General features: G+C 52.1%; 1 protein-coding gene across 1 annotated transcript in view; it reads left to right on the top strand.

The window, feature by feature from the left end:
* Positions 1–6,240: 6,240 nt before the first annotated feature.
* The window catches only part of LOC109317461 (copine-5-like), a gene marked incomplete at its 5' end in the record, with an annotated part of 37,528 nt that continues 16,165 nt past the window's right edge, over positions 6,241–27,603 (top strand). Inside the window, 2 exons of the mRNA XM_019546171.1 lie at positions 6,241–6,295; positions 14,163–14,209. Of these exons, the coding sequence (XP_019401716.1) occupies positions 6,241–6,295; positions 14,163–14,209 (102 nt within the window). The remainder of the gene's footprint in view (positions 6,296–14,162; positions 14,210–27,603) is intronic.

The following is a 27,603-nucleotide window of genomic DNA, read 5'->3' as shown; positions in this document are numbered from 1 at the left end:
GTCCCGACTTCTTCCCCACTGGCACGTTAATGGAGATTTGGTTGTCTTCTTTTCCTGGTGGAATCAATTTCTGTCTCTCCCTCTCTGGTGGTTGCTCCTGTGCCTGTTTCCAGCCATCCCCTGGGAGTGGCACACAGCACAACAGAGGGGGACTTGCTTTTTCTAGCAGTATTTCTGGCCTGTTGCATCTCAGCTGGTCCATGTTCCATGTGTTGGATAACACCCCGCGAGGATTCAGGCATCTGAAATGAAGCCAGGTCTTTATTAAGAGACCCGAATACAGACATGCAGCAGCAGCAGGTAGCGTTCTAGCTACATGCACGTGGTCTGGCTTCCTGGGTCCTGTTCTGCGCAGGCTGTTCTCTTGTCTTGTTGTCACTATATCTTTTGTTCAAGCATTTGCTGACTTGCTGGGTCCAGACTATTAGAGGCCACCTGAAGGATACAGCCACTATTGCCTGGGCATTGCAGCCTGTGGGGTTGCCTGGTCATTCCTATATGCTGCCCCAGCCCTGTTGGAGCACCCTTCTGTTGGGTGGCATCCTGTTGGCCCTCTGTTGTTCGTGTGCCTTGTTTCTGACCCTCTCATCTCAGGCCACTGGTGGCTCAGCAGCTTCGTGATCCTGGCCTTGGCTCTGTCTGTCTGTCTGCTACTGCTCTGCAGTTGTCTTTGGTTTTGCCTCAGCCACTCCTTTGAGTATGTAGGTGCCTTTTATATGATGTTTATCTTGCTCCTGCCTGGACTGTTGCCTTTTGCCATTGTTTCTTTGGGTGTTGGAGAGAGAGAAGTAGGATGGTTCACCTGCACATAATGGCTTCAGATCTGGGGCTGTTGTAGCAGGTTGCTTGCCAAACACTTGCCTTTCACCTCTGTCATCCTTCTGAGTCTTCCTTCTACAGACACCGGTCCCTGTGCTGGACTGCCATGTAGCAGTCCCGTGGTCCAGAATTGCCATGTCCTGTGGTCCAGAATTGCCAGGTAAATTTTAAACCCATGTCATGATCCTGGGTTATTTCTTTCTTGCTACCTTCTCTAGGAAAAAAAAGGTCATTTGCTATAATCCTGATGCCTGAGGGTCTGGATCAGCTGTGCATGGGAGCACCTCTGAGGCTGAACATTTGCGTTCAAGTTGGACGTTTGTGCCTGAGCTTGCCTTTTAGGTGTCTCTCTCCTTGACATACATCTTTATATTCTGTTAGAATACAAGCCAAGGCCCACGGATGCTCTTCTCTTTCCTCTCTCCCCGATTGGGGATGTTGTGATATCCGTTACTTGCATTGCCCTGTTGCCCAGCAAAGGGCACTACTTCAGTGGTCAGCTTCTGTAAACACCAGGTGATAACATCTCTTGCTTCTTATTTATAGCCAGCATCCTATCTCTTGGCCATGGAATACTTTCATTGTACAGCATGAGCGCTCAGTTACATTTCTCCCATCTAATATTGCTGCTTATCGGTGTTGCTAGGATTACACTGCAGCTGGCTTTGCAATCCAGCTGGAATGAAATTCATTGTCCGTCTAGTAGCGTGGGTGTACATACAGCTGCTGAGTGACTGGCAGTGGTTTCTGCACTGTGTACTGAGAGTGTTTGAGCGTGCTAGAGCAGGCGTGTCAAACTTGTCTCCTGTCCTGCGCCAAATCTGGACCATGGGGGTCCTTGCAAGCTGGATCCAGCCCAGGGCATGGGGTGGCTGGTGGTGGCAGGGGCTGCAGCAGCTCTTGCTCAGTGCTTGCAATGGTGGCTCCGGTTCCCGCCATGTGCTGTGTTTCTCATGCCAGTTGGTGTGTGTTGTAGATTTGTCACTGGCTCTGGCTTTTGGCTCTGGCTCCAGATTAGGACACAGGCCGCACAGTGGTAGCAACAGCTGGGCTGGTGGCTGAGGAGGTAGGGCTGCCATGCTGGTGATGGGCAAAGTGGCCAGAGGGCAGCTGGGGTGTCAGTCTTTCCTCCTGGTGCTGATTTTTGCCATGTCCACTGGAACCCAAGGGCCCTGGGTCTTGTGGCAGGCCTCTTCTACCTCTGTCCCCCCTCCCCCAGTGACTTCCCCGCAACCCCCATGTCCCATCAGTAGTCCAGCAGGTTGGATGCAGCTGCTCCACAGGCTGGAAGTGGCCCGGAAACTGTGTTTGACACCCCTGGGCTAGAGTCACACTGCAGAGAATTGGGTGCTTGGTACATCTTCAATTGTTGCTTTTACCATTGCTTTGTTCGTTTCTTCTGGGGTAGTTGCAGGGGGACAGACAGTAGTTCTGTTTCCCATATACCTCGCAAAATTGTCTGTAGACTGGGCATTTTTCTTTCTGCTTTTCCTGCTGCTTTCTGCAGCGTATGAACTGAAGTGTGATGTCTGCACTCGGTCATTCTCTCTGTGCTCAGTCTTTTGGCTCCTTTAGCCTGACCACTTGTGCGTGTTCTGTACAAGTGGCTGTCGTGGTTATAATCCTGTCTTTGAGCAGGTCAGCTACCCTTGCTCTTTGGAGGTATTGCTCTAGGGTTAGACCTCCGTGTCTCAACACTTTCTCCCACAGACAAGCCTGTCTGTAATGACCTCCTTCACGTCTTCAAAGTGACATGCAGATGACAGAGTTCTCAGCTCTGTAAGATGTTCTTCCTCCTGTTTCTTGGTGTTGGGTAAAATCCCAGTGTTTCTCTACGGTCTCATTCTGTCTGGGTTTGCAGCAGTCATGACGGACCTTTTTATTAACTGTTCCAGCATTTCTGGCATTATCCCTGGCAGCTATATCTCAGTCACTTTGGGCTAAACCCTATTTTCCTTCATGTGTCTAAGTGGTATTTATGTAGCTACCATTTTTGCATAATGTCAGTGTTTGGCACTTGCCCATAGTTTGGATTCTGTTTGCATTTGCTTAGCTGTATTCACCTTGTAATTTCCTTCTGAACATGCTCAGCAGGCTGCAGTCTGCCCAGTGAAGACTCCAGTGTGGAAAAAATTACCTGGGCATGGATGTAATGCCAGGGCAGTTCCAAGACTTCAGCTGCAGAAAAACCCAATTTGTATGTGGTGGGGGCAGAAAGGACCTTGACACTCTTTAATCTAATACCTAGTAGGTAGGATACTTGATAGGGAGGATGGGGGTGGTTCTCGTTTCCATTATCCCCCAAAGCCAGGAACTGTTTGAATCTGCACCTCCTGACTTCCCAGCACACTGCTCCAACCACCAGGACCCAGACTCCGCAGCGCACTCTCCAGCCTCCTCTTGGAATTGGCTCACTGGCAGCCAGGAGGGGAGGAAATGTGGAGCCAAATAGAGGACAGCAAGCTCGAAGGAGGCTTGCTCAGTGAGGTGGATATTGTCCTGGAAGGAAAAGGGGCCACAGCTCTACCTCTCGCTCTGAGGAGGGTAAACACTATCCCAGTGCTGTTCCTGTTTTAATTGTTTTTGATTAATTGAAGATGAAGTGCAAAGTTCAGGAAAGTCTTTGGCAACTAGTGACCAGAATCCAGAGCCTCTTTCTTCCACGACATGGGAGGGGATACTACTCTATTCGTTGCTGGTTAGGCCTCAGCTAGAGTATTGTGCATAGTTTTGGGCTCATCTGGTACAACCCCCTGCAGGAATGCTGCTCCTAGATCATCCCTGCCCAGTGCTTATCCAGCCTCCTCTTGGAGATCTCTGATGAAGGAGTTTGAAGGAGTTTCCACCACTTCCCTTGGTGGAAGTGTTGAGAAGGGATCCAGCAGAAATGCGTTGCTTCAGCGGTCTAGCAGTAAGGAAGTTTTTCGTGAGATCCACTCTAAATTAACTTTGGTGAAATTTGAAGCTGTTGCTTCCTGTCTGCAGCAAGGGGAAAAAAATGTTCTCCTCTTTTCTTTGCAGCAACATTTCAAATATTTGAAACCTGCTTTTGTGTCCCTCCTTTAATCTCCTTTTCTCCAAGCTAAACATGCTTGGTTTCCTCAACCTGTCCTCATTTAGCTTGTCTTCCAACCCCTCTTTCATTTTTAGCACTACCCATGGGCCCCCTCTAGCTTCTCCATGTCCTTCTTAAAATGTGAAGCTCAGAACTGCACCCAGTACTCCAGATGAGGCCTAACCCATGGTGTGTGACCCTATTATGTCCTGTCTTACACCCAGTGCTCCAGCTGGCGTACCCAAAAATTGCATTCCCTTATGACTGTCTCACAACAGACTCCTGTGGAGTTCGGGATCCACCAGAACCCCAATTCCTTCACAGCAGCACTGCCTCCCAGCTCGCTATTCTGTATTTTTGTATTTGTGCATTTGGTTATTCTTCCCTTAAAAAAAAAAAAATAAATAAAAATACCAGTGGTACCAGTGTGTGACAGGAGGGGAGAGGGCAACCTTTTTGGCAGGTATGCTACAAATTAGCCTGGACCCTTCCTAAATGCTGCTCTGACCCCCTTTCCCTGCCTGAGAGTCTACTTTGCTTTCTGCTCCCTGTCCAATCTACCACCCATCTTTCATGTGCCACACACAGGCTGCCCATGTTGCAGGTTGGCCACCCCTGCTTGATGACATCCACTTTGAGACCAGCACTTAGGCAGGTGGGCTAACAGTTGATCCTGACTTACCTTGGTGTAAGTGAGAGAGGCACTGGCCCAGTGGAGTCACTCATTTACACTGATGAGATGATAAAGCTGCTGGTTAAGTGGGTGGAAATCTGTATTAGTCCAGTGAAATCTCTCCAGCAGAGTTGCTCCAGTTTTATACTGGCGTGACCTAGAACAGCATGTGGACCATGGCACTACATCACATTGCATCCATGGAGGCTCTGTACCACTGACTTCATTGAGAGTTTGTGTATACCAAGAGAGAGGCACTATAACATGTACCCTAAGTTGGCAGTATTGGGGCTGCCGAGCCTAGCGTTCCTGTTGGTTGTCATACGCCATGCTCCATGCCGTCTCTCTTGGATGAGTCCTGCTGTCTCCACCAGGTGGGACCAGGTGGAGAGGGTGAAAGTGCTGAGAGAGAACATGCTTTATTTTGTCTTCTGTCCATCAGCAAAGCCTGAAGCTCACCTGGGGTAGTCAGTCTGCTTACTGGCAACAATTTGGTTTTGTGTCCTACCCACATCCCTCCTATTCTTGCTTCTTTTGGCCTCTCATGACCCTTTGCAGAGCTGAGGCAGCCAGGGCTGAATGTAGAAAGGGCTCTGTTGCCATTTCTTCAGCTGTCTAGACTCCTCTGGGTGGGCTGCTGTGCAACATGCACTCACTTCTCTCTCTGAGGCTGACAGTTGGATCCCCTCTCAATGCATCCATTTCTGCTGCAATTACCTTGCAAGTGCTTTCTGGGGGCGGCCGAGTTGGTGAATCCCAAGTATCAAGAGACTATAATAAGCAGCACATTTGATATTCTGAGAACTTGATGGTGCAGCAGTGAGAGAAGGGGCGAGGGAACAGGGAAGAGACTGAGGCGGAGAGGTGTGGAGAGAAACTACTGACTTAGAAAGTGCTTGGCTTTCACCATCTTCCTGAACCAGCAGCTTCTATGTGGTAAAGGTGCCAAATGGAGCCTGTTTTCCTTTACCAAGTAGGCGTTTGTATGTTCTTTGGGGTTGGATTTTTTTGCAGCCACCTGGCATGGTGGGAGAGGGTGGGAGGAGGCTGAGTTTGTCTGAAACATCTAGACCGCCCCACAAGAAAGCAAGCAGAAAATGGGCAGGTGTCTGTCACTGTCCTCTACTAATGTATCCGATGCCTGTCCCCAGTGAGGAGCTGAAGGGACTTTCACCCAACCCTCGGACGCTGCTGAGACTACAGGCAGGGGCTGGTGGTGATGGTGGAGGCTCGTTCATGCTTATCCATTTGGATTGGGGTGGAGACCTGCCAAATTCATTGCATACGTGTCCTGTCTTGTCTTATGTATTTGACCATGGGGAGGTTTTTGCAGGGCTAGTGGGTGGGCTGTGAGTTGGGCTTGAGGGGTACTGGCAGGATAGGGCTGGCACTGCAGGGAGCATGGTATGTCCTGGCTAAGGTGCCTGGACAGATCAAGGGAGGGGAACAGCCTACCCAGGAGACGGGGATGCAGACACAGGAGATCAGATGGGGCCGTGAGGCAAATGCTGTGTGCTAGCAAGCCCGCTGCTGGCTGGAGTCCTGCCAGGCCTGAGTTTGCAGAGGTGCCTCTGACTGGAGCCAGCCCTCAGTGGGAAGGGCAAGGGGGCTCTCTGGGCTGCCAGGGGTGCCTTGGGCAGAGCAGGCTGATCTGTGCCGACCTGCCCCTGCCGCGCTGTAACTCATTCTCTTCTCTGTTCTCTTCAGGCATCTCCTGGACAAGGACACGTTCTCCAAGTCTGACCCATGTGAGTAGCAAAAGTGGCTTGTTTTGAGGGGGCCAGGGAGTATGGGGTGGTGGTGGGTCTCTGATGAATTGTCCCCAGCTGGGACATTAAAAGTACTTGCAGGGGGACTCGAAAGGGGCAGATCTCAGGGATCAATTCAATGGTTGTCAAAGTTTGAGGAGCTGCTTTAAAGACTGTCACGCTCTGGGGTAAATCTCGGCCCCTTCATAGATGTTAGGGCTGGAAGGGACCTTGGGAGATCATCCATTCCAGCCCCCTGCCCCGGGGGCAGAAAGTCAACTAGGGTCAAAGGATCCCAGTAAGATAAGCATCCAAACCCTAACTCCTGGGTTTTATTCCTACCTTGAGGAGCAAAGCGGGATCTAGGCTACAGAGAGCAGGGCCAAACAAACAACTTTGCCTCCTCTTGAGTATCATGGGACTCGGTGTGGTTGGATTGAGGCAGGACATGTGAATTGCTAGCCCCAGGAACCTGTGGTTAGAGGCCTGTACTCGCTGGGCCGCGAGCCCATGGCATGGCAGCAGGTAGCAGTGCTGGCATAAGGCAAGCTGGAGTCAACCGGGTCTTGGAGGAGGATGGAAACCTGGATTCTCTCTGGGACAGGATGTGGGATGTTTTAGGCATACCCAAACTCCAGGCCATGATGGACAGGGTCCCTGGAGGACCCACACCATGGAGTTCATGGCTGTGGGGCAGGGGGCACACCATGCAGAGCGGGTCAGCAGCACTGATGTTTGTCCCTGGGTCTCCATGCCAGTCGCAGCGTGGGGAATGGAGGGGTTCTGGCCATCTGGGACAAGACGGCAGGGATTAGAAAGAAGACTAGCTGTGGGGGATGTCTGCCACAGAGGTGGAGGGGGGGTCTGAGACTGGGGGGCTCCTTCCACCCACCAGCAAAGTAAGATCAGGCAAAATCTTCAACTGAAAAACAAAATAGCGGAAACTTTCTTACAACTTGGAGAAAATGTGGGTGACAGGTTGGGCTGAGGGGTCAGGGGCATTGCAGGGTATTTTCATGGGACCAGCTTCTTCATCCCCCAAATTAAATTGCAGTTCAGTGCAGGTGCTACTATCTCAAGCCAGAGCTGTTCTCTGCACTTCTTTGCTGTGCAGCTGTAATATAAATATCCCCTCTGAGAAAATACACTCAGGCTATTACAGCACTCCCACCTTCACAGGAGTGGGAGCCACATACTGAAATTGCCTGGTAAACAGCCCCTTGGCTTAGTAAATAGCATTATAATCGAGTCCATAGCATCTTGATTCGTCTCCAAATGACAATTTGCTGGGAGTGCCTCTTTTTCTCTATCTGTCTATCTCTCTTTGTCTCTCCATAAATCTCCTTGGTTTAGCATATAGCTCACTGTCTTGACATGAACTGGCACCAACTTGAGGACCGGGAAGAGGCCTGGTGGGACCCGTGGTTTGCAGGAAGTATGTCCCCAGGGCTTTGTCATTTAGTACCCAGTACAAGTGGACAGTCACACCATGCATATGAGGCTGCCTTGGAGCTGTTGTCTGTGGTGGGTGCTGGATGACTTTGGGGGCTGCATAGTCTTGATCACTGACCAAGGGTAGTAGTGATTTGGGAGCCGTGTGGTTGCTCCTGTGCAAAATGAATGTATTGGATCCAAGCCCAGTCCTAAAGCAGGCACTGATATCTCCTTGGTGAGTCTCAATAGAGGAGCCTGGGATTGAATGGGCCACAGAGACCGGATTCCCCTCTCAGTTCCTCCAAGTTTTGGACCAGAAGCACCCCTAGGAGGAACAGGAGGATGCTGGAAAGTCCCCGTTTCCCCGACGTCCTGTTAGGAACCACTGAACGGGAGCTGTACCAGTTGTGAGAACAGGACAGCTCAGATGATGCCGATCTGAGGGAGGACTAGTCAGCCATCCTGCCGTTATCCCATCTAGTCATTGCCCCATCTTCCTATGTGACCATTCTGCCCTCATCCTCTCGGTGCCCACGTGCGGGCTGCCTGGAGGGAATGCCAGCATGGCTGGACATAAATCCACCAGTGAGTAGTAGCATCACTGTAGTACAGTGGGTACTAGCATCACATTATGGCAGTATTGCAACTCTCTCTCTCTCAAAAGGGTCATGGGCACTTTGAGACCTCCTTTGTACAAGGCCTTACACATAGCTGGATTGTCAGCTGTTCACTGGGTGGGTCCATAGTATCTGGGAGGCCAAAACCTTGAAAAGGTGGGGGGGCCCTGTACAAGTGCCAAAGAGAGGGTGCGTGTGGGCCTGGACCTGGGCACTCTGTCAGGCATCCATGGACCTCGAGGGGGAGATGCTACCGACTTCTGGACCATTAGGGCAGAGCAGTGCTAACAAAGGCTATTGTGGTATGCTGTGGGGAGGGTGGTATTATTTCAGTGTGACTGTGAGGTTTGCAGTCCTCCTGTCCAGCCCATTGACATGCGCTGGGTGTCAGTAAGGGCGGGGGCACGTGGTGTTTTTCAGAGGGAACGATGGGGGACATGGTTGCTCGTTAAGAGACTAGTAAGCTGGGAGTGACGGTACAGGAAATGTATGAGAAGTGATGGGGAGGGTGGTGATCTCTTTTGTTGGGCCAACTGTTCAGCTGGGAGATGTTTGACAGACTGTTGGTCACGAAGCACCTTCTTCAGGTCTGAGAGAGAAGTAGACCAGGCTAAGCTAAATACCAGCCCCCCCCTCCATTGGCTTGGGTACGATTGCTTTGGGCTTTCAGTCACGTGGCAGGTCATTAAGGTGCTGCAGTCTTCCCCTCCACGTAGGGGTTAACACAGCATTTCAGGGCAGCTTCCATGGCAGGTCCAGCTGGAAGGAGACTGAGAAGGGGTCTTGGTGTGACTCCATTCATTGTTTCTGGGGGATCAGTCAGGCTCCAGGACTTGGCATTCCCCACCCGCTGCCCCACGAAAGAGGAGCCAGACCTGGATCACCCCAAGCCCCCAGGTCCCTCCCTTTACCTGAGATCCCCCTTCTCTCCAGGGCTGCCAGTGGGAGTGCTGCCCCACATCCGCGATCTGAAGCTGCTCCCCCCATCCCTGCAGCCCAGCCAAGAAAAGGAAGAGCTCCTGGGATAGGAATCCAGGAGGGAAGAAAAGCTATTAGTCACCCCGTGGTTTGTCTTGGCTGGTGTCGAGAAGTGCAAGCAGAGCTGCTGGGGAGAGAGAGGAGAATCTCTTGTGGGTCCTGCCCTCTCCCCAGCAGCCATCTCACCCTGTGGCTTGAGCCCCTCCAGAAATGCAAACCACACAGCCAGAACGGCTCCAGTCCAGTCGCAGGGGCTTCTCCTTGCACTCGGTTGAAGCCAGCACTTGCTCTGCCTAGGTGGCCCCCAAATCCTTTGAATTTTTTTAAACATCCAGCCTTCAGGCTGGGGCTGGAGCAGGGTGGGAAGTTGGCAGGAGACAGGGCTCCCAGGGCTTTACTGCTAGCAGCTGGGCAGAGACGCAGGAGGGGACAGTTCTAGCTTCAGTGCTGGCTGCTTCCAGGGGGTCAGAGCAGATTCAATAGGGGAGGATTTAGATGGAGCAGCGGATTGCCAACTGCAGGAGGGAGGCCAGGCCGAGGATGTGCCTATGGGCCTCAGGAGGATGGTGCTGGCCAACAGTGAACCACGGAGGGGTGGGTCAGTGCTCTTCACTCCGGGAGGGAGCTGGTGGGCATCCAGTCTTTCTGGCAGGCCATCAGGCGTCTGAATGATGCTGTGCATGGCTGCTCTCCTCTGGCCCTTGGCAGATGCGGGGGGTCATGCCTGTGAAAATCACAGTGGTTCAGTAAATTGAGGGGGGGATGAGTGTTGGGGTGGGGAGCTAAGGCTGCCATTCTTCCCCACCCCCCCACTGCAACCTAAGCAGAGGGCACACCCCTTACCCTGGGGTCACCAAAGCAGCCTGGTGGTGGCTGATGGCCATGGACCCTCATGGAGGAACCCCTGGGGCTGGGGTACCTGCTGTCTCTGTCATGGATGTTCAATGTGAAACTTTTTGAGGGAATTCAGCTCTTGTCAGCAGGTCAAGCCAGTATAACAAGGCTCCTTGACTGTCATGCGAGGGTTAATGCCTGCAGCAGCAGCTGGGACTGCCGTTTTGGGCCTGAGGCAAGACTGCAGCTCAGCCCCTAGCTGCCTGGAGGAGGAGGGGGAAGAGGAAGGAGGTGATACTTGCAGACCTGGCAGCTGGGGCTGTAGAGGATAGGCATGCTTGGCTAGGACATTGTCAGGGGTGCTGTCTGTTCTGGTCTCCCAGTCCCAAGCCCCACCTTCCCATGCTCAAACCTCTCCTGCCATCTCAGCCATACCAGGATCTGGCTAGCTCACGCACAGTCCCAGCACCCCTGCACTGTCTTTCAGCCCGCCTTCAGCACCAGCCTGCCACACTGAGGCCCCAGAGCCCTTTCTCCAGCCCAAGAGGGAGCTTCAGGATTTGCAAATGGGGTCAGGGAGAGCTTTCTTTGCCTTCACAGGGTCTTGGGGAAGGTGGTGTTGATTCTCCAGCCCTCTTCTCCCTCTGCACAGTGCAATGTCATTGTCCTCATGAACCCCTTCCCTCCACAGGGGAAGGGGAAGCCGAGCGTGGCAGAGCACATTGGCTTGTGGGCCATTTTTAGGCTGCTTCTCTCTCCATGTCTCTTCTTTGAGTTCACAAATCCTCCCCATGCACCCCAGTGCCACTTGCAGCACGTGGCCTTTGTTTCCCAGAACAGCGTGCGGTGTTTCTCTGCTCAATAAAACCTAGGTTTGGTTTTTCAAACAAACGAACGAGTTGTTCTTGGGATTAGTTGGGCTTTACACAGAGGAGATCTCCTCCTTCCCGGCCCCTCTGGCACCTCCTTCACAAGAAGGCCCTGATAGTTATTGTGTGAGAGAAGCTGTCGCTGGGCCTGGTGCCAGCTGGGGGGCCTCTGCTGTCCAGGCTTCCAGAAACAGGGCCAAGAATCGTGGCCCAGAGGCAGGCTGGCATCCCTGCTCGCCAGCCCTGGGTTGCAGAGCAGTGCAGCAGCATTGGTGCTGGCATGTGTTGAGGCACTTTGTTTGGAAAGGCTTGTGCGTTCGGACAGTGCTGAAGTGCTCAGAGTGCTTCAAATTAGGGCAGGAGGATTGAAGCTCTTGGTCAGGAGCCCTGACAGGCAGCCCGTCCTGGACTCATTGCCCAGTTGGCCACAGTGGCTAGAGGCTCTTACTGGTAGCTCCTCCCTGGCTGAGGAACCAGCTGGCTGCTGTTAGGGCCTTGACTGGCTGCCAGGAGAACAGACTTCTTATCTGAGCCCACCTGTGGCCGCACACAGCTCTTTGGAAGGCCTGCCAGGGTAAGCCTTCCTAAATCATGTGCCTTTTGCTCTGACTTCTGACTCTGCTTGGCTTTGGACTCAGGCTTTGGGAGCTCTGCTCAGCTTTGGTAACTTGGTACCTCACTCCAGAGCACTGACTTGGCTTGCGGTTTGACTAGGACTCTGCCCCTGGCTCCTGTCCTCCCCTGGTGACCTAGCCACTGGGGCAGCCCAGTCCTTACACTCTTCACGTGTATGTCTGTCCGTGCTCAGATGCTTCTTACGCTGGTGTCTCGAGCTCATCATCCCTTTTGGGCCGTGTGCCCTCAGGGACTGCAGGACTTGCCTTGGCCAGGGAATGAGCAACCCAACTTCAGCTGGAAGTGGCTGATGTACTGCTAAACAGCTGCATGCTCCCTTGCCAGAAGAGGCTGCTGTACTGAGCCTCAACCCCCATGGCTCACCCCACAGCCCAGCACCCTTCTGTCTTTCCCCGTTCTTGGATACTACATGGGGGAGGAAATAATAACATTTGGATGCTTATCTTGCTGGGATTCTTTGACCCTAACTGACCTCCTGCCCCTGGGGCAGGTGGCTAGATTTGATGATCTTCAAGGTCCCTTCCAGCCCTAATGTCTATGAATATATATCATGGTGCTACCACTCCCCCTTTCCGTTCTCTCTGGCTGGGGGTAACCTGCTGGTGGAAGGAAATGGAGCTGGGTTTCTTCTCCAGGGCAGGTTCATCTCTCCCGTGAAGCAGAGGACAGACACAGCAGTAGTGGGGCTAGAAGGAGTGGTATCAGAGAGGAGGGATACACCTGGGATGGGACATGGATCACAAGGGAAAGCTGGGGGATTGCTTTGCTCTCTGCAATGTCGGTTGCAGCCATTATAAAACTCATTAATCTTCTTAATGCCGCTCCAGTGCTGAGCTAGTGGGAAGCTAGTGAAAGGCAGCCGGGCACTCCAATGAAGGGATCTTAATTGGCTGCTTATATTTTTCTTCCTTCAGGCATGGTAGCTTTTTCCTCATCTTGAGAGCTTAGGCTTCACTCTGCCTCTTCCACCCGCATCATATAGATTACTGGAACTGCTCCAGGCTGAGCTTGAAAACGGCCATCAGGGGCTTAGAGGGGTGGGAAGCTTGAGAGAGAGGGCCCTGCTTCACTGGAGATCAGACCAGGGTGGGAGACCAAGGGGTAGAGGTTGTACCAGTCAATGCCCCCTCAGTGCAGTGTGTCCCCATTTCTTGCATGTGGTCATTAAAGATCTGCTAGTCCCAGTGTCCTCTGAGCCAGCTCTTCTCCTATTAGCCAGTCTGTGCTGTGGTTCTCTATCCAGTGATCGAGGTTACCCCTGTATTCAGGCTGAGACCATGATAAAGGTGTTATGAGGCCACAGCATCTGCAATGGCCTAGTGAGGCAGCCCTATTCTTGCATCTCCTCTGGAGTTGCTGCAGAGCCTGGGCAGAGGTCTTGGTGCTAACAGCAGAGATTGCTGTTGGCACAGCTACCCTAAAATCATGGCATTCAGGGGCATCCCCGAGCCAGGCTCCTTAATCTCCAGAATGTCTGTTGCTGTGACAAAGGATAAATCCTAGTTTCCACTTCCGCTGCTGCTCTTGTTGAACCAACACAACTGCTTGCCAGATCTCCCTGGAGTGAGTTATCTTAGACCCCCTGCCGGGGTCAGGGAGCAGCTTCCAACTGGGCCAAGCTGATCAGGAGGCTGCGGCCCAGCTGGGGAAGGCTTCCTGTCTCCTCTGCTGAGGACAGCCACCACCTATATACCACAGAGGCCCCTGTGTGCAGAATGCACAGGGGTTGGGTCTGGCCAATGTTTTTAGGGCCTCCTTAAAGCTAGTTGTGTAGCACCAGTGATCCCTGCTCTGAGCACATTCATAGGAACTCATTCATAAGCCCTCCTGAGAGATGCTGTGTCCACACTATGTAAAAGTATCCTGAAACCAGCTCGGAGGAGCTGGGTTTGCACTAAGTTTGGCCTTCAGTGGGTGGGGGGCAGTATTTCTGCTAGACTTCCCCTGGCTCTGCCCCTGATGATGGGGCAGTAGCTGCTGGTGTGCTCTGTACAATGCTCAGAGAAGGACTGTGTGATACAGGGATCCAACAGCCTGCGAGGGAACACCATTACGTTGATGGTGTCAGCAGGTTGCAGTGGGCAGGGCAGGGGACTCGGGCTTCCTGACCCTGCTGTAGGGTGGCCTTGGTTTTGTTACATCCCTTCTCTGCATTTCAGTTTCCCCTTGGTTGTAAAGGGAACATCCCTCACTGGAACCTGTAGTGTGGTGGGGCCTTGAGCCTGGTTGGTCATCTGGGTGTTGTGTGTAATACAGGCACCAAGCAATAATTCTGCACAGCAGGGAGGATCACCAGAGACCCACTCCAGGAGCTAAAATTTTGGGCTCCCAAATTATACAGGGGAGGCTCAAGCCCACCCTCCTTTTCCTCTATCTGGCTTTAGCTTTATCTCCTGAACCTCCCCAGTAGAGGCTAACCTGCTGTATGATTCCCCCATCACACACTTCCTACAGGGCCGTTGCTTGTACTAACGCCCAGTCCTATTCTTTTCTCCACAGTGTGCGTGCTGTACACCCAGGGCATAGAGACCAAGCAATGGAGGGAGGTATGTACTGTGCAATTTTTTTCCTGTTCATATGAGAGACCCCAGGGTTTTGTGGAGGAGAGGCAGGTGAGACCAGTGGCTAAGAGCTAAGGTGGGTGTTGGTCTCCATTCTCTTCTGCCACCTGTTTGCTCTGTGACCATGAGCAAGTCACTTCTTCCCTTTGTCTCAGTTTCCCCACCCGCCAATGATGTTGATGAGTCTGACCTGGCCCATTAGGCAGCCTGAAAACCAGCACAGGAGTGTCTGGGAGCCGTCTTGCCTAATGCTCTTCGTGAAGGGACGCACAGCAATTACTGGGGTTAGAAAAATGAGAAGGAAATCAGATGCGTTCTCCTGGGGATTCAGCCTTTCCTCTTTCCCCACGGTCTCCTGCTTGGTGCTCAGCTGTTTATTCCCATCCAGAACATGGAGAAGCACACGTGCTTCCTAAGTTGCCCTCTTGCACTCGGTCTGTCCCTAGCTAGTGCCCTCAGCATGCAGTAATATGTGCATGTATGCACAGGAGCAAGGGCCCAGCTGTGTGTGGCTGTGGTTCTGGGCAGATCCACATGTAAGTCTGTGCCCTTGTCCAACAGTGTGTATGTGTGTTCAGAGATGTATGTGGTTTAATTCTGGGTATATCTGTGTGCAAATCTGCTGGATATGTTTATTTGTGAGGGGTGGAAGCCCATTGATGTGGGTGAGGTTGTGCATATATGTGCATGAGGGGGCTGGGCCTCATCTGTGGGTGAGGGTGTAAATATATGTCCATATGGATGTGAGCTGGTGAGCGCAGGTGCACTTGTGTGTCTATGTGGGTGTGAGCTGGTAGATGTGGGGGTCCCTGTGTAGGTGGGGAGCCAGGGGTATGGCTGTATCTGTGTGTACATGTGTGTGACTGGGGACACATTTTGGTGGGTGGCCATGTGCTGCAGAACATATACAGCATAGCTCCTGCTCTTACTGCAATAGGAGGCCTGAAGGTGACCCTGGTCTCAAAGGCTTTGTGCTGTACATGGCAAAATAGGGTACTCCTTGAGTACTGAGCTTGGCAACTGCTGAGCAAATGAGGAGCAAATTGTGTCTGTCTCTGGAGCTGTGGCACCAGGCTGGGCCTGGCATAGGCTTAGATGGACGTTGTGTTGGGATAAGCCATGGCGAGGGAATTTGTTTGACAGGAATGGTTATTAAAGGAAAATTTCAATGATTAGCTGTGGATACCCACAAGTATGCCCCCTACCCCCAGAAATACATGTGCACCTACAAGCAAACACAAGAATGAGTACACATACAGATGTACCATCTCCTGCACATGCAAGTGAGCACACACTTATGTGAACACACTCAAGTCCATAGATTGCTCATAGACAAGGGAATGCATACTAAAGCCTGGATATGTGGGCACATGCAGATGCAGACATGTGAGCTTATACATGCATGTACATACAAGCAAATGAGTACAAATACACACATTCAGATAAGTGCATGCAAATGCGCCCACAGCTCTGGTAAAGCATGTTGCAATCTCTGCACAGTGACTTGGTGACTATGGGTGGTTAGTGCAGTGTTTCCCAACCAGTGTGCTGCGGCACAAAAGCGTGCCGTCAGAAATTAATAGATGTGCTGTGGAAGTTTGCCGTGGCAATGAGCTACAATAGGTATGAGGATGGGGAATGCCTTAACAGATGTGCCATGGAAAAAAATTATTAATGTAAGTATGCCTTGGGCTGGACAAGGTTTGGGAACACTGGGTTAGTGTAGCAGGGTTTTAAAAAGGCAGAGATCTCCACACAGAGCACGGCAAGATGCTGAAAGCTCCTCTGCCTCTCTCATGTTTCATATGCTGAGCAGAACTTCTTGTGTCTTGGGCTACATCACTGAGCAGCTAGGAGAGCAATGGCTAGACTGTCTTTTATGTCTAATAATGATTTGTTGGCCCGTGAAATGTGCGCTGGATCTCATTCTGGTTTCTGGTGGAAGAATGCCCACATCATTCTGAACAACAGAAAATTTCCCTCTTCCCTTAAAACGGCAGGGACCCTCCCCACCACACGGGACCAGTGGAGAATCCCCCGTACTGAGAACAATAAAAAAATTCAAGTTCCTCCATTAAGAATAATGGAACCAGAAACCATGGGAGTTACTGTCTGCTGGCCTCTGAAAATCTGCCGCCTGTTGTCTACTGACTTCAAGCCACCACCAAAGTGGTTTTGGAACCTCTCCAAACCAGAGGTGAACAAGAGAAATGTCATTGGTGTCTGGATCAGGGCTGGACGGTTGGAGGTTGAGCCAGAGCAGCGGTTCCAGCTCAGTGGCACTGGTGTCCCCTGGCATTTCTCAAGGGCAAAGGGGTGACTATCAGCTTTGGTGCCATGGGAAAACTTCTTGGCAAGGGGTGGGGGGTGGAGGGGTGCTGAATGCTAGAGAGCAGGGGGGAGGAGAAGGGGTGGTAGAAGGACAGTCTTACCTGCCCTGCGGGCTCAAAGACCTCCTGCTGTGTCCTAGCAGGTGGGCACATCGGGTCTGCTTCTGACCCAACAAAGGCTCTGGGAGAGAGGGGACACCCTTATGGCACCACCTCTAAGTTGACACTTGGAGCTGATGCCCCCCCTCGTACCCTGATTGTGCTACTGCTTGAGAGAGCTGCGCCATAGTTTCTTATGTGATAGAGAGAGAAAGCTTCTGCCATCTTGAATGTCATGCTCAGGAGGCTGTCTCCATTTTCAGCCTTATCTGTCTTATCCACGGAAAACAGATCTCTTGTTTCTGAGCTAGAGTGGAAGTGAAATGGAGGCAGGTTGTGAGGCAGGGTTTTGTATGTACAACCCTCCCACCCACAGAGTTCTTGGAGCTGCTCATGGCTTGAGGCTCTGCCGTGGGCCTGTTTCCACCAGCACATTTTGGCTAATGCCAATGACTGAGGTCGAGAAACACAAGGGGCTTTTTGCATTTCATTTGCTTGCAGAAGGGCCATGCGTTGCGAGACAGCCAGGCTGCCTGATGTCTGAGTAATGACAGCTGAGGACAAGATGCCCGACTGCAAGCTGTCAGATGTGTCCATAAAACTCACAAACAGGCCATATCCTAAAGGGTGAACCTGAATCTGAATGAGGCAGACAGAGTGAGCGAGAGACCAGGATCACAGTCACTACCAGGGGGGCAGGAGCAGCGGGTGTGTTCCTTATGGTGACAAAAGCCTTGGTTCCCATGGCAGATCCTCCTTGCTGGCCATACCATGGGTGGAAGGAGGTGGGGTTACCCATTCGTATTGATGTGTTAAGGAGCGTCCAATGCTATTCATAGCCAGGTGACTTGCTACGTAGAGCGGTCACATCCCTCCTCTCCTAGCGCAGGCTTGAGCTGACTGCTTTAAAAACCAAGCGGAGTTTTGTTTTCCTGTTTTGCACCTAAATGGGAATTTTATAGCTAGGTATGGGGCACTCTCGGTGCTTGCCCTGCACTATGGATGCATAGATGTGTGTGCAGACTGAGCACATACAGTGGGCATGTACTGGCCAGGCACATACACGTATACTTGAGTGGAAGTTCAGGAAAAAATCCTCCCATGTAGCTGAGCAGTTAGTGCACATAAACTCTGAATTTTAGCCTCCTATCCAGAGGGGATTTGAACATGCATTTCCAGACCCCTTTCCAGTTCTCCCTTTTGAAGTCGAGCCACCTCCTCTTGCATGTAGCTGTTGTTGGACAGAGAGCGATGCGGAGGGGAAGTTTCTGCCATGCTAGGTGTGAGGCTCCAGGCTGGTGTGCAGGGTTCTCTGTCCCAGGGCAGCTCCCATCTCATCCCCTCTGGCTTGACTTCTTCCTCCTTGTCCCACATATCTCCCTCTTACCTGCTCAAAATGGAACTGCTCCAGGGTGGATATGCCTGACCTGTGGCCTGATGGTTAGGGCCCTGTACTGGGAAGCAGGGTCAAACTACTTCTGGGTGAGGGGCACCTGGAATCTAGGTCTCCTGTTTCCTTTGTAAGCATTCAAAGCACTCAGCTGTTGGTGCCAAAGCATGGGAGTTTCATTGTCCTCTCTAGCACCTCGCACCTGCTGGCTGTGGGTCTGTGGCTGGCTGCATTTTACATGCATGCATCCAGAATGGACCTGTGTACATGCCCAGGCAGGGCATGGCCTACTGCTTATGCTTAGTCTACGTGCACATGCTCACTCATCCACAATGCGGAGGTAACAGTTGCGGCCTTTGTGTAAGGTGCCACAAAAACCACTTACCCAGCTAGAAATCTGCTGTTTGGGGGCACAGAGAGCAATCAAATTTTGGTCCAAGTGCTTGTCCTGTGCAGACGCTGAGTTGCCTTTATTTGTTCCTGATGATGATGTTCGAGGAATGGCTGCTCCCTTTGTACCACATCTCCTCTGGAGTACCTGTAGGTCGTCTCTGGAGTCTAGGAGAGGGCTGGATCAGGTACCCGGCATGCCTTTCTTGTCTCTGGTACTCTGCAAACTCATGGGAAAAGCATGTTATCAAGAGTGGAAGGCATAAAATAGTCAACAGTGTTCCTATTCATAGGCTTCAGAGTTAACCGCCATGCAAAAACAAGTGAAGACAGATGACACCCACCAGACTGCAGAATCAGGCAGACAGGAAGGCATAAGTGTCACATCCATAAGAGGGTCTTTTCACAGCCATAAGGTTTCATGATATAGGGCAGGATAATTTCATGTCTTATGGCAGTTGTGCAGGGAAGTCATGAGCTTAAGCAGGAATCACTGCTCTGCCCATATCCCACCCACATGCTCTTATGGGGAGTAGCTCCCTCCTGAAGCCTGTTCTATTCCCAAAGGCCAGAGCAGGGATCCCTCTGCTTGCCTGCAGTGAGCAATCAAACTTGCTATCTGTTTCAGAAGTTTCCCAGCCAACAAACTTGTCTGTCCCTGTTGTCATGCTCACCGCATCGGGCTTTGCTGTCAGATGAGTCTGAGAACCTGATCAGTTCGTCTCCGCATGCAGCTCATCGGAGGTCAGAAGGGCCTCTGTAGCTCGAGCTCCCTCCAGTGTGAATGCTGTGATGTGTGTGGCTTTGCACCTTAGTTCTGGTTCTTGCTACTTGGTCCTCTCTGCATCTCTTTGGCTTTCTGGGAAGCACAGCTGGTCCCAGGTGATGCACAGGATTAGGGACCAATGGAAAAGTACTGGGTAGGCTTCCAGAGAGAGCAGTTGGCTAATGCACCAGTCTCAGACCCTGGGGAACTGGGCTCAGATCTGCTTTGGTCATGTGAGACTCGTTACGGCTTGTGGAGCAACTTTGGCAGGAAGCATCTCTCACCTTTCCTGATTGCTTGGGACATCTTCATCACCGCGAGTGACCAATCACTGACTTTGAGGGGTTGCAGCATGAGCCATGGCTGTGCAGAATGCAATGGCTCGGCTCTTGGGTGAGCTGGACTAGTGTAGGATCATCATCGCGTCACCCCTGCAGTCCATACCAGGGCCTGCCCTTGGGCAAACAAAACCTGTTGGGCTAAGCCCACTGGCTTTACACCTGGGACGAATTTTTCTCTTTGCTTCCAGTAAGCAAGCACTTGGCCCAATATGTCCAGTTTGGGAAGGGAGCTGGGAAGGCCTGTGAGGAGGGAGGAGGGCATGGGGAGCAGAGGTGGAACTCATAACTTCTGATGTACTTTTCAGCTAATGAACCAAGTGAGCCTGAGCTGAGCTTGGGGGTTGCAAATTAGAGGCTGGTTATACAGTGTGTGCAAAGAAGGTATCAGGCAAGTGCCTTCTTCAGGGGCTGGCTGGGCTGGGTGGGGGTGCAGTCACAATCAGCATCTCTGTAAGACTGACTAATGGCTGTGGACATGAGTGCATGTGACTGTATTTGCATAATGGCCATTGGTATTCACACAGTACATTCCCCCTGCCTGGGAATATGCATTAGGGAACTGAAATCTGTATTTCTCCTGCCTGGCTTGGCAGTGCTGGCTCTAGAGATGAATGCCCCATTGGTGAATATGCATGACTTCAGCCCTCCCGTTGGGGGCACGTTCCTCAGCTTAAGTTGTCACCCTTGGCTGCTCAGGGATTTTTGTGTGCGACTCCTAGTAGCACTTCTGGAGATGAGTGCCTCGGACCCCGGGCACTGAGATAAGGCAGGGTCTGCAGCATAGGTGGGTGCATTATCAGACGGGAAGAGAGAGGGGTGGGTACCTGGGACAGGAAGGTGCCTTACAGGCTGGGAAGAGAGTGTGTTCCCAGGGCAGGACAGTGGGGGGAAGTGTTCTTGAGATCATGTGGTGCAGAACTGGGGTGACCATATGGGACAATGTGAAATCCTGGACAGTGGACACTGCCCCCACTCTCCCCCTGCTGCAGGAAGCCTGTCAATGGTCCATTGCTCTTTATTTCACAGGTATTAACAATTGCCTGTGAAGTAACAATTAGTGTTAATGGTCATTCCATGGTTAATGGTCATTCCGTGAATGAAGCTGACCTCTTTTAGGGCAATTTTGCTGTCTGCTAGGGCTTTCTATTTCATAGCTCCTCCAGCTCTGCCTCCACACCCTGTGCCGGGGACCTTGTTTTAATTTGGACCAGCCTCTGAATTCTGGGACTGTCTAGGCCAGACTGGGACATACATTTATAACTGACTGGGGAAGACAGGTTGCTGGTGATGAACCTGGCCTCTGTAAGTCCCAATGATGCTGTGGAAGGAAAGGTCTCTGAGGGCTTGGAAAGTGGAAAGGAGGAGAGGGACTCATTCATTTAAGAAATAAGGCTGGTTGGAATCAAGCTGGAGGGAGCCTTTCAAGATGCAGCAGTCTGAGAGGTAAAGTGGATTCCCCTGCATGTAAGCCTGGCCACTGTCTTGAGACACTAATGAGTTGAGCCTGGTGATCGCATCTCAGATGCTAGAGAGCATTTGACCTCACTTTTGCCTCAAGCTCCCCACAGTCCAGTTGACAGACCTGATTTGAGAAGAAGCCAGGAAGGAAGGCAGTTTGTGACTGAGGCTTTCTGTATTTATACCACTGTAATGTTCTGGGGAATGAACACTGGGACATAACGGGACTTGTGTGTCATGGCTTATTTTAATTTTGCAGCTGGGACTGCAGCAGCAATGAGCTTATCACAGAACGACGGAGTTGCAGGGTTGGAAGGGATGGGGCGGTGTTCTGGCTGGGGCCTGTGAGGGCGAGGGGGGCCAACCCCTGAACCTTGACTCTTGCACTTGGCCTAGAAGATTTGTCACTCTTACTTTCTGCTGGCAGGGAAATAGTGAACATGACAAGAGCCTTTGGGAGGCTGGTTGGAGCAGCTGTCATTTTGATTTTTTCCAGAAAATTGAAATTTTCCCATGGAAAATTTGAATTTAGCAAAAAGGATATTTTCTGATGGAAAAAGCCACATGGATCCAATGTACATGCCCGGCAAAGCTGTGCTATTAGCAGCAGGCATCTCTACTGTTACAGCTGCCAGTCTAATCAGCAGGGGACCTTGTTCCTCTCCAATTCCTTCCCACCTGCTAGAGGTCTTGGGACAGTCACCATGAACTTCAGGCAAGTCTGGGGCAGTCTGCAGGTGGCTGCTTTACTCAGACTGTTGGGACCCAGGACTTCTGTCTGCACCCATGTACTGTGTATGGGAATGGATGCTCCGGCCCAGCAGCATGTGGGAAGGGGACCAAGGACAAGACCTCCCCCTTCACCCCCCAGCAGCACTGTAGAGAGGAAAAAACAAATGGGCAGTGGCTCAGGACAAGGTTCACACCTGGGGAGGTTAGTCATGGGGAGCATCAGCCTGAGGGAATTTGGGGTGGGGATTAGCTTTGAGGCGAGAGAATTTGGCAATGCAGGAGCGGGGCTGAAGAGAAGGAGAAGGACAAGCTCACCCTGGGCTTTCCACTGGTGCCCTAATCTGGTTAGACTGGCAGCTATAACACTGGAGATGCCTGCCCCTAGTGCAGCATCAGGATGCTCGGGGTCCCCCCCACCCAGTCTCTCAGGCTACAGGGCCCCTTAGCCTAGCCATTCCTGTCCCGACCCTCCTCTGTACGGTCATAAGGTTGCATTCTCATCCCGGTGACAGACCCTTGCGAGCAGACCTTGTGGTAAAGAATAAAAGTGCAGCACCTGCTCACCCCTGGCAGGCAGAGAGAATGCATTAGAGGGATTTTTGCTTATCGCAGGGCTCTGGGGAATCTCGATCCATGACCTCTCCTGCATGCTGGTAATTGTTGTCTAGGCTCTTCACGCCATCAGGATAATAGCTTGCATGGCTCTGCAGTGTGCTCTGGTCTCCAGAGGGAGCTGGCTGTGCTTACATTGGGAAATGGTTTTCCCTGCAGCTCTGACCTAGAGCTATTGCCACATTCCCTGCTGAGAGGGGCTGAACAGGAGCCTATGGCACCGGGGGCATTACCACACTTCTTCCCTGGGCGCTGCTTCAGTTCATCAGCTGTTTTGTGAACAGACTTCCAGTGGGTGATGTGTAGCTCCATACTTCACACTCCCCACTCCATCCGGTGGTGCAACTCATCCCACAGGTCTTAGCAAGGTCCTGACTTAGGTGCTGGACAGATGAGCGAATCCTGCAGATGCACAGGTGAGAAGCTCTCTTGAAGCTGTCATACAACGAGGAGCAAGGGAGTAGGTCACAGCCTGTTTCCTTCAGGGATGCTGACAGCTGGTGCCCTGGAAGACTTTTCTTTTACCCTTGATACTTTGAGGGACAGTTTTCTCTGCTTGGGAGATGGTGGCCCAATTCAAGAGTTTGCATTGTCTGTTTGCTAGTTTTTTACACCCGTGCAGTACTGATTACATGGAGGTGCCTCTGTCCAGGGCCTTACTTTGGAGCCAGTAAAAGACCGTGGAAGGGGCGACACTCGTGTCTATACATCCCGTCATGTGGCACGATGCAGTGCTGCTGCTAGGAGCATTGAGGAGCAGGAGAGATGTCATGCTATCACCTCTGTTTTGTGACCAGTTAGCCCAGGTTCCCTTTCCCTGCTCCCATGGAGGAATAAGCCTAACCCCCAAGAGTCGGGTTGTGAGGTGACAAATGCCCTTTGTGGGGCAGGAGCAAAGGCCAGGCACTACTGTTGGCTCTGCTCTGAGGATCCTCACACCTGAGGGCTGGGTCGCTTGTTTGGGCCATTGGGGCTCCTGGCCCATCTTTCCAGATCCTCCAGGCTGGGAAGTTCAGCACGGGCAGGACAGAAAGGGCCAGGAGCAACTCTGCTCCTTTCTGGGAGTGTCGTTTGTGGTGATGATCCATTGTCCTTGGCAAGGTGTGGGGGTGGCTTGTCTGCCTGTCGCACATACAGGCTAAGGGCTCCTCCAAAGGCCTTTCATTGGTGTCCACAGGCTTAACAGCTCACATCCAGAAACATTTTCACTTCAGCAGCAGCTGAATGGGAATGCCGTTCCAGAAACCCTATTCACCAAAACCGCAGAGCCCCAGGAATTGAGGTTTGTTTGCCAGGGATCAGGCTGGCGAAAGAACCCAGCAGAGAGCGCAGGGTCAAGGGGACTGGACTGGGTGCACGTCAAAACTCACAGACACTGAAGGAGGAGCAGGGATCTCCAGTTACTGTAGCAGAACTGGGTGTGGGGGGCCCCAAGCCGGGATAACAGGGGGCTGCCATTCTGGACTGATGGGCATCAAGCAGAGCTGGCCATGGGGGGAATGCGGGGTCAGAGGGGTGCTGCAGGTCAGCCCTGATAGGCATCGGAGAGCTGGAAGTAAGGGGGGCTCAGGGGTGGGACAGCAGGGGATGGGTTGGGACTGAGGGGCATTGACAGATGTTTAGGGGGGCTTAAGGGCTGGGAGCACAGGGTGCTACAGATGGGGTTCAGGGTTGCTGGCAGTGCAGCACACGTGTGTGGCGCTCAGGCTGGGAGTAGCAGGGGAGGTGTGCCTGGCTTCCAGCACCTCCTCCTCCACCTTCACAAGCACGAAGCCCGTCCGCCGATTACTCTGGAGTCCTCGGCTGCCAGCAGATGCTCTTGCCACCTCCCCCACATCAGAGCCCCAGGCAGGCTCGGTTTCTGCTAGCGAGGTAAAGCTGGGCGGCTTGCTGCGTCAGTGGAGCTGGGGACACTAATGGCCTGGCACTTGCAAACCCATCTCAGCAGCGCCTGGAGGGAGCGTCTGAGCTTCCTGCCCACGCGGCAGGGCAAGTCCTTGCTGGGGTGTGCGCAGGGGGCAGCGAAGCATGGAGGGCTCTGTGCAGCCCACGACACTCAGGCTGGGCCTTTGCTTGTTTGTCTCTAACTGTGGCTGGTTCTGATCATTCCCTGCTGTCTGCCCAAGAGGAGGGAGCCAGCTAGTATCCAGTTGTTCGAGAGGGGTTACACCAGCGAGAGCATGTTCTACATGTTCACATATAGCTCTCAGCCGTAGTGCATCTCTCAGCCGTTCATGGTCCGCATCAGAGAGAGAAAAATGCCATCGTCCCAGTAGGGCCTGAGGCACCAGGGAGATCCCACAGCATGCCCAAGGTTACCCAAAGAATCTGTGGCAGATGAGGCCTGAATTCAGGGCTGCCATGTCTCATGCTTTTCTATGCCAGGTTACTTTTCCTACCACTGTGGAGCATCTTGCATACCCAAGCATGGAACCCAGTTCAACCCCGATGCCAGCCTTCCACCCGTGTCCATCCATGGGTGTGAAGGACATGGCTCCTGATACACTCCTTTAGGAGCTATTCGCACAGTCTGCTGGGACAGAGAGCTGGCAATCTAAATGCCCCTTGTGTGGTCCTCGCAGGACATGCAGTCGGACAGTGTTGTTCTCACTCAAGCTGCCTAAGTAGGACAGCACAATGATGTTCCCCCTCACTGCCTTCTTGTGGTCACCTATCCATTAGGAAAGCAGGTGTGGGGAAGGGTGAGAGGGGTGTGTGTGTGTGTGTGTGTGTGTAGGAGGATATAACACAACTGCAAGAAGCAAAGCTGTATTTTTTCCTTTCTAAACAGAAAGGGACCAGATCTCTACCTGGTGGAAGCCTACCTCACGCCAGATTGTAATGGGTCTGCAGCGATTTCTACCCACCAAGGATGTGGCCTTCATGTTCATCATTTCCCGTTTGCCTTTTCAGCTTCCTTTGCTCTTCTCCCTGCCAGCACCTGTGGTGCTGACACAATCGCGCAGTAAAATGCCAGCTTAAAAGCTTCTGCTTTCATAGGCTCTGTAGTTGGACAAGGAACTTTGTCTCATCAAAATGAGAGCCAAGGCGGGACGGAAGGAGTCCTGGATAATCTAGGGTGTCAGCAATACACGTGGCCTGGGATCGATTGCCTGCATGTATGTGGCAATAGTGTATAAATGCTCAAAATTGTTATGCTTGCACAGATCAGCTGAGACTTCTGTCTGCTTTGTATGTATATACCAAAGGGCTGGATTTTTATTTGGTGTATGTTAGCATAGCATCATTGATCTGTGCTGAGAATTTGACCCACTCTGCCCATTCATTCTTTTCTGTGACACTAACATCCCGTCACGGCATACTAGCGCTAGGCAGGGCATCGCTATTCCTATATTCTGATGTGTCCTTCCCTATCTTTTCTTGCTCCGGCTTTGATGTCAAAAGTCCTCATTGGAGATGCTTTTTGACTCTTTCAGGTCCACCTTGTCACCCAATTAGAGTTGCCTTCCTCAGTGTGCAGACTCTTTTGGCTAAATCCTCTGTCCTCTGCTAGATGCTCAGTGACTCTTCCTTTGATGTTTTCTAACCATGGCAAAGTAGATTGGCTCCTTCCTTATGCAAAGTGCCTTTGAACTTGGGTGCCTACAGGACTTCCAGGACTGTTTGAAGCTGAGGGAGCTGGGAGTGATACTTTTGTTGCAGTCGAGTCCCTTAAAGCCCAGCCCACTGCTCAGTACAGCTAATGGGATTTAGGTCAAACACTGAGTTATCTGGTAAAATTTCCATTCTAGGAAATCACCCTCAGTAAGACGGCCACAACGTCCAGCCACCCTGCCAGCTTTCCAGCCATCTCTCTGTTCATTTCTATACCATGCCTATCTCAGTGTCGCTTGATTTTTTTACAAAGTGACAGAGCCCCTCTTGCCAGAGATACTCTGCTGTGGACAAAATATCACAGGCGGTGCTGTCACCTCCTTCTCCTTTTAGGCATGCTCGGAGAACTATGCACAGTCAGGCCCCAAAGGGAGAGCAGACAAGGGATTGCCTGGTATACGCATTTCACTGGGACATTGACAGTTTTGTGCATGTCCCTGACAGAATTGCAGGTGCCTAAGGGACTTAGGCACATCCCTGGCTAGATGGCAGCAGCATAGGGGTTCTGAAGATCTTGGTGGTGTTCAAATATTGCCAGGATGGCAGTGGCTTTTAGCTCCCTATGCCTATTTTGTACTGTGCTTCTGCACACAGAAGGGCTCCAGCTTGCATACATCAGAGACAGGATCCCCCATGCTGTGTGCAAAACTAAGTGCTCCATCCTCCCCCGTCTGCTGTGTCAGCCACTTCCTTGCTTCCTTCGTGGTAATGTTTGCAAACTGCTGCGCCTGGTGCTCCATGGTGCTGCAGTGTGGGGCAGGAGTGAGGGATTCACGGACAAGGCTGTCATCACCAGAGGGCACAGAGCAGCAAGGCCAACAACCATGGGGAGAATGACGCAGATTTGGGATGGTGCTTCTGGGATCCATGACAATTATGAGCAGCAGCATGGCCAACCTCCGCCTTGGCAGGGCTCCCGTCGGATGCGGTGCCCCGCAGACAATAATATTTAAGCCATAAAGCATTCAGACAGATACTTGTAAGACACAGTCATGTCAAGTGCCATTCTTGACTAGACAGGAAGTGGTGTCAAATTAAGAGGTGAAATGCAAAGGCCAGATCCTCAGGTGGTCTGTAGTGCTGTAGCTGTGTCAGAGTGCCCGGGTTCAGGTCCCAGCTGACGAGAATCAGCACAGCTGCACTGCTGGCAGTGGGGGCAGATCCCTGACGAGTTGAAATCTGTATAGGGCCAGTGCTGGGACCATGCTTGTCTGGCCTTCCTTCTGGCTGTGAAGTCCAAAACCCCCTTTGATCACAGGGTGAAATGAGGCCCTGGGCAGCACCAGCTCCAGGTACCACCTCAGCTTCACAGCAGGAGCATGTGAGCCATGTTTGGAAAGGAAATCAGATGTTACTAAAGCTGCTGACAGACGTTCAGTTAAAGGCATGATGGGGTTTGATCTGCAATCCCGACAACTGCACCTCCTGCCATGCCACACGTGCACAGCAGGAGGTGCGATGGTGGGGGAGGGTCGGATCCGAATTATGCCCTCTTGCTGGTGCAGGGGAGCCTGCGATGATGATCCTGGGTTCCCCCTGCACCAGCATGTGGCAAACTAGATCCCTGGCGCTGCTGAGGCTGGGAGTGCCAATCAGCTGAGTGGTGCTGGCCTCGCGTTCAGTTTAAGGTGTGATGGGAACCAACT

This window comes from Crocodylus porosus, unplaced genomic scaffold (genome assembly GCF_001723895.1).
Source record: "Crocodylus porosus isolate Cpor-Errol unplaced genomic scaffold, CroPor_comp1, whole genome shotgun sequence".
Lineage (NCBI taxonomy): Eukaryota > Metazoa > Chordata > Crocodylia > Crocodylidae > Crocodylus > Crocodylus porosus.
Note: the sequence above shows the minus strand (reverse complement) of the source record. Positions and strands in the feature narration are given on the sequence as shown.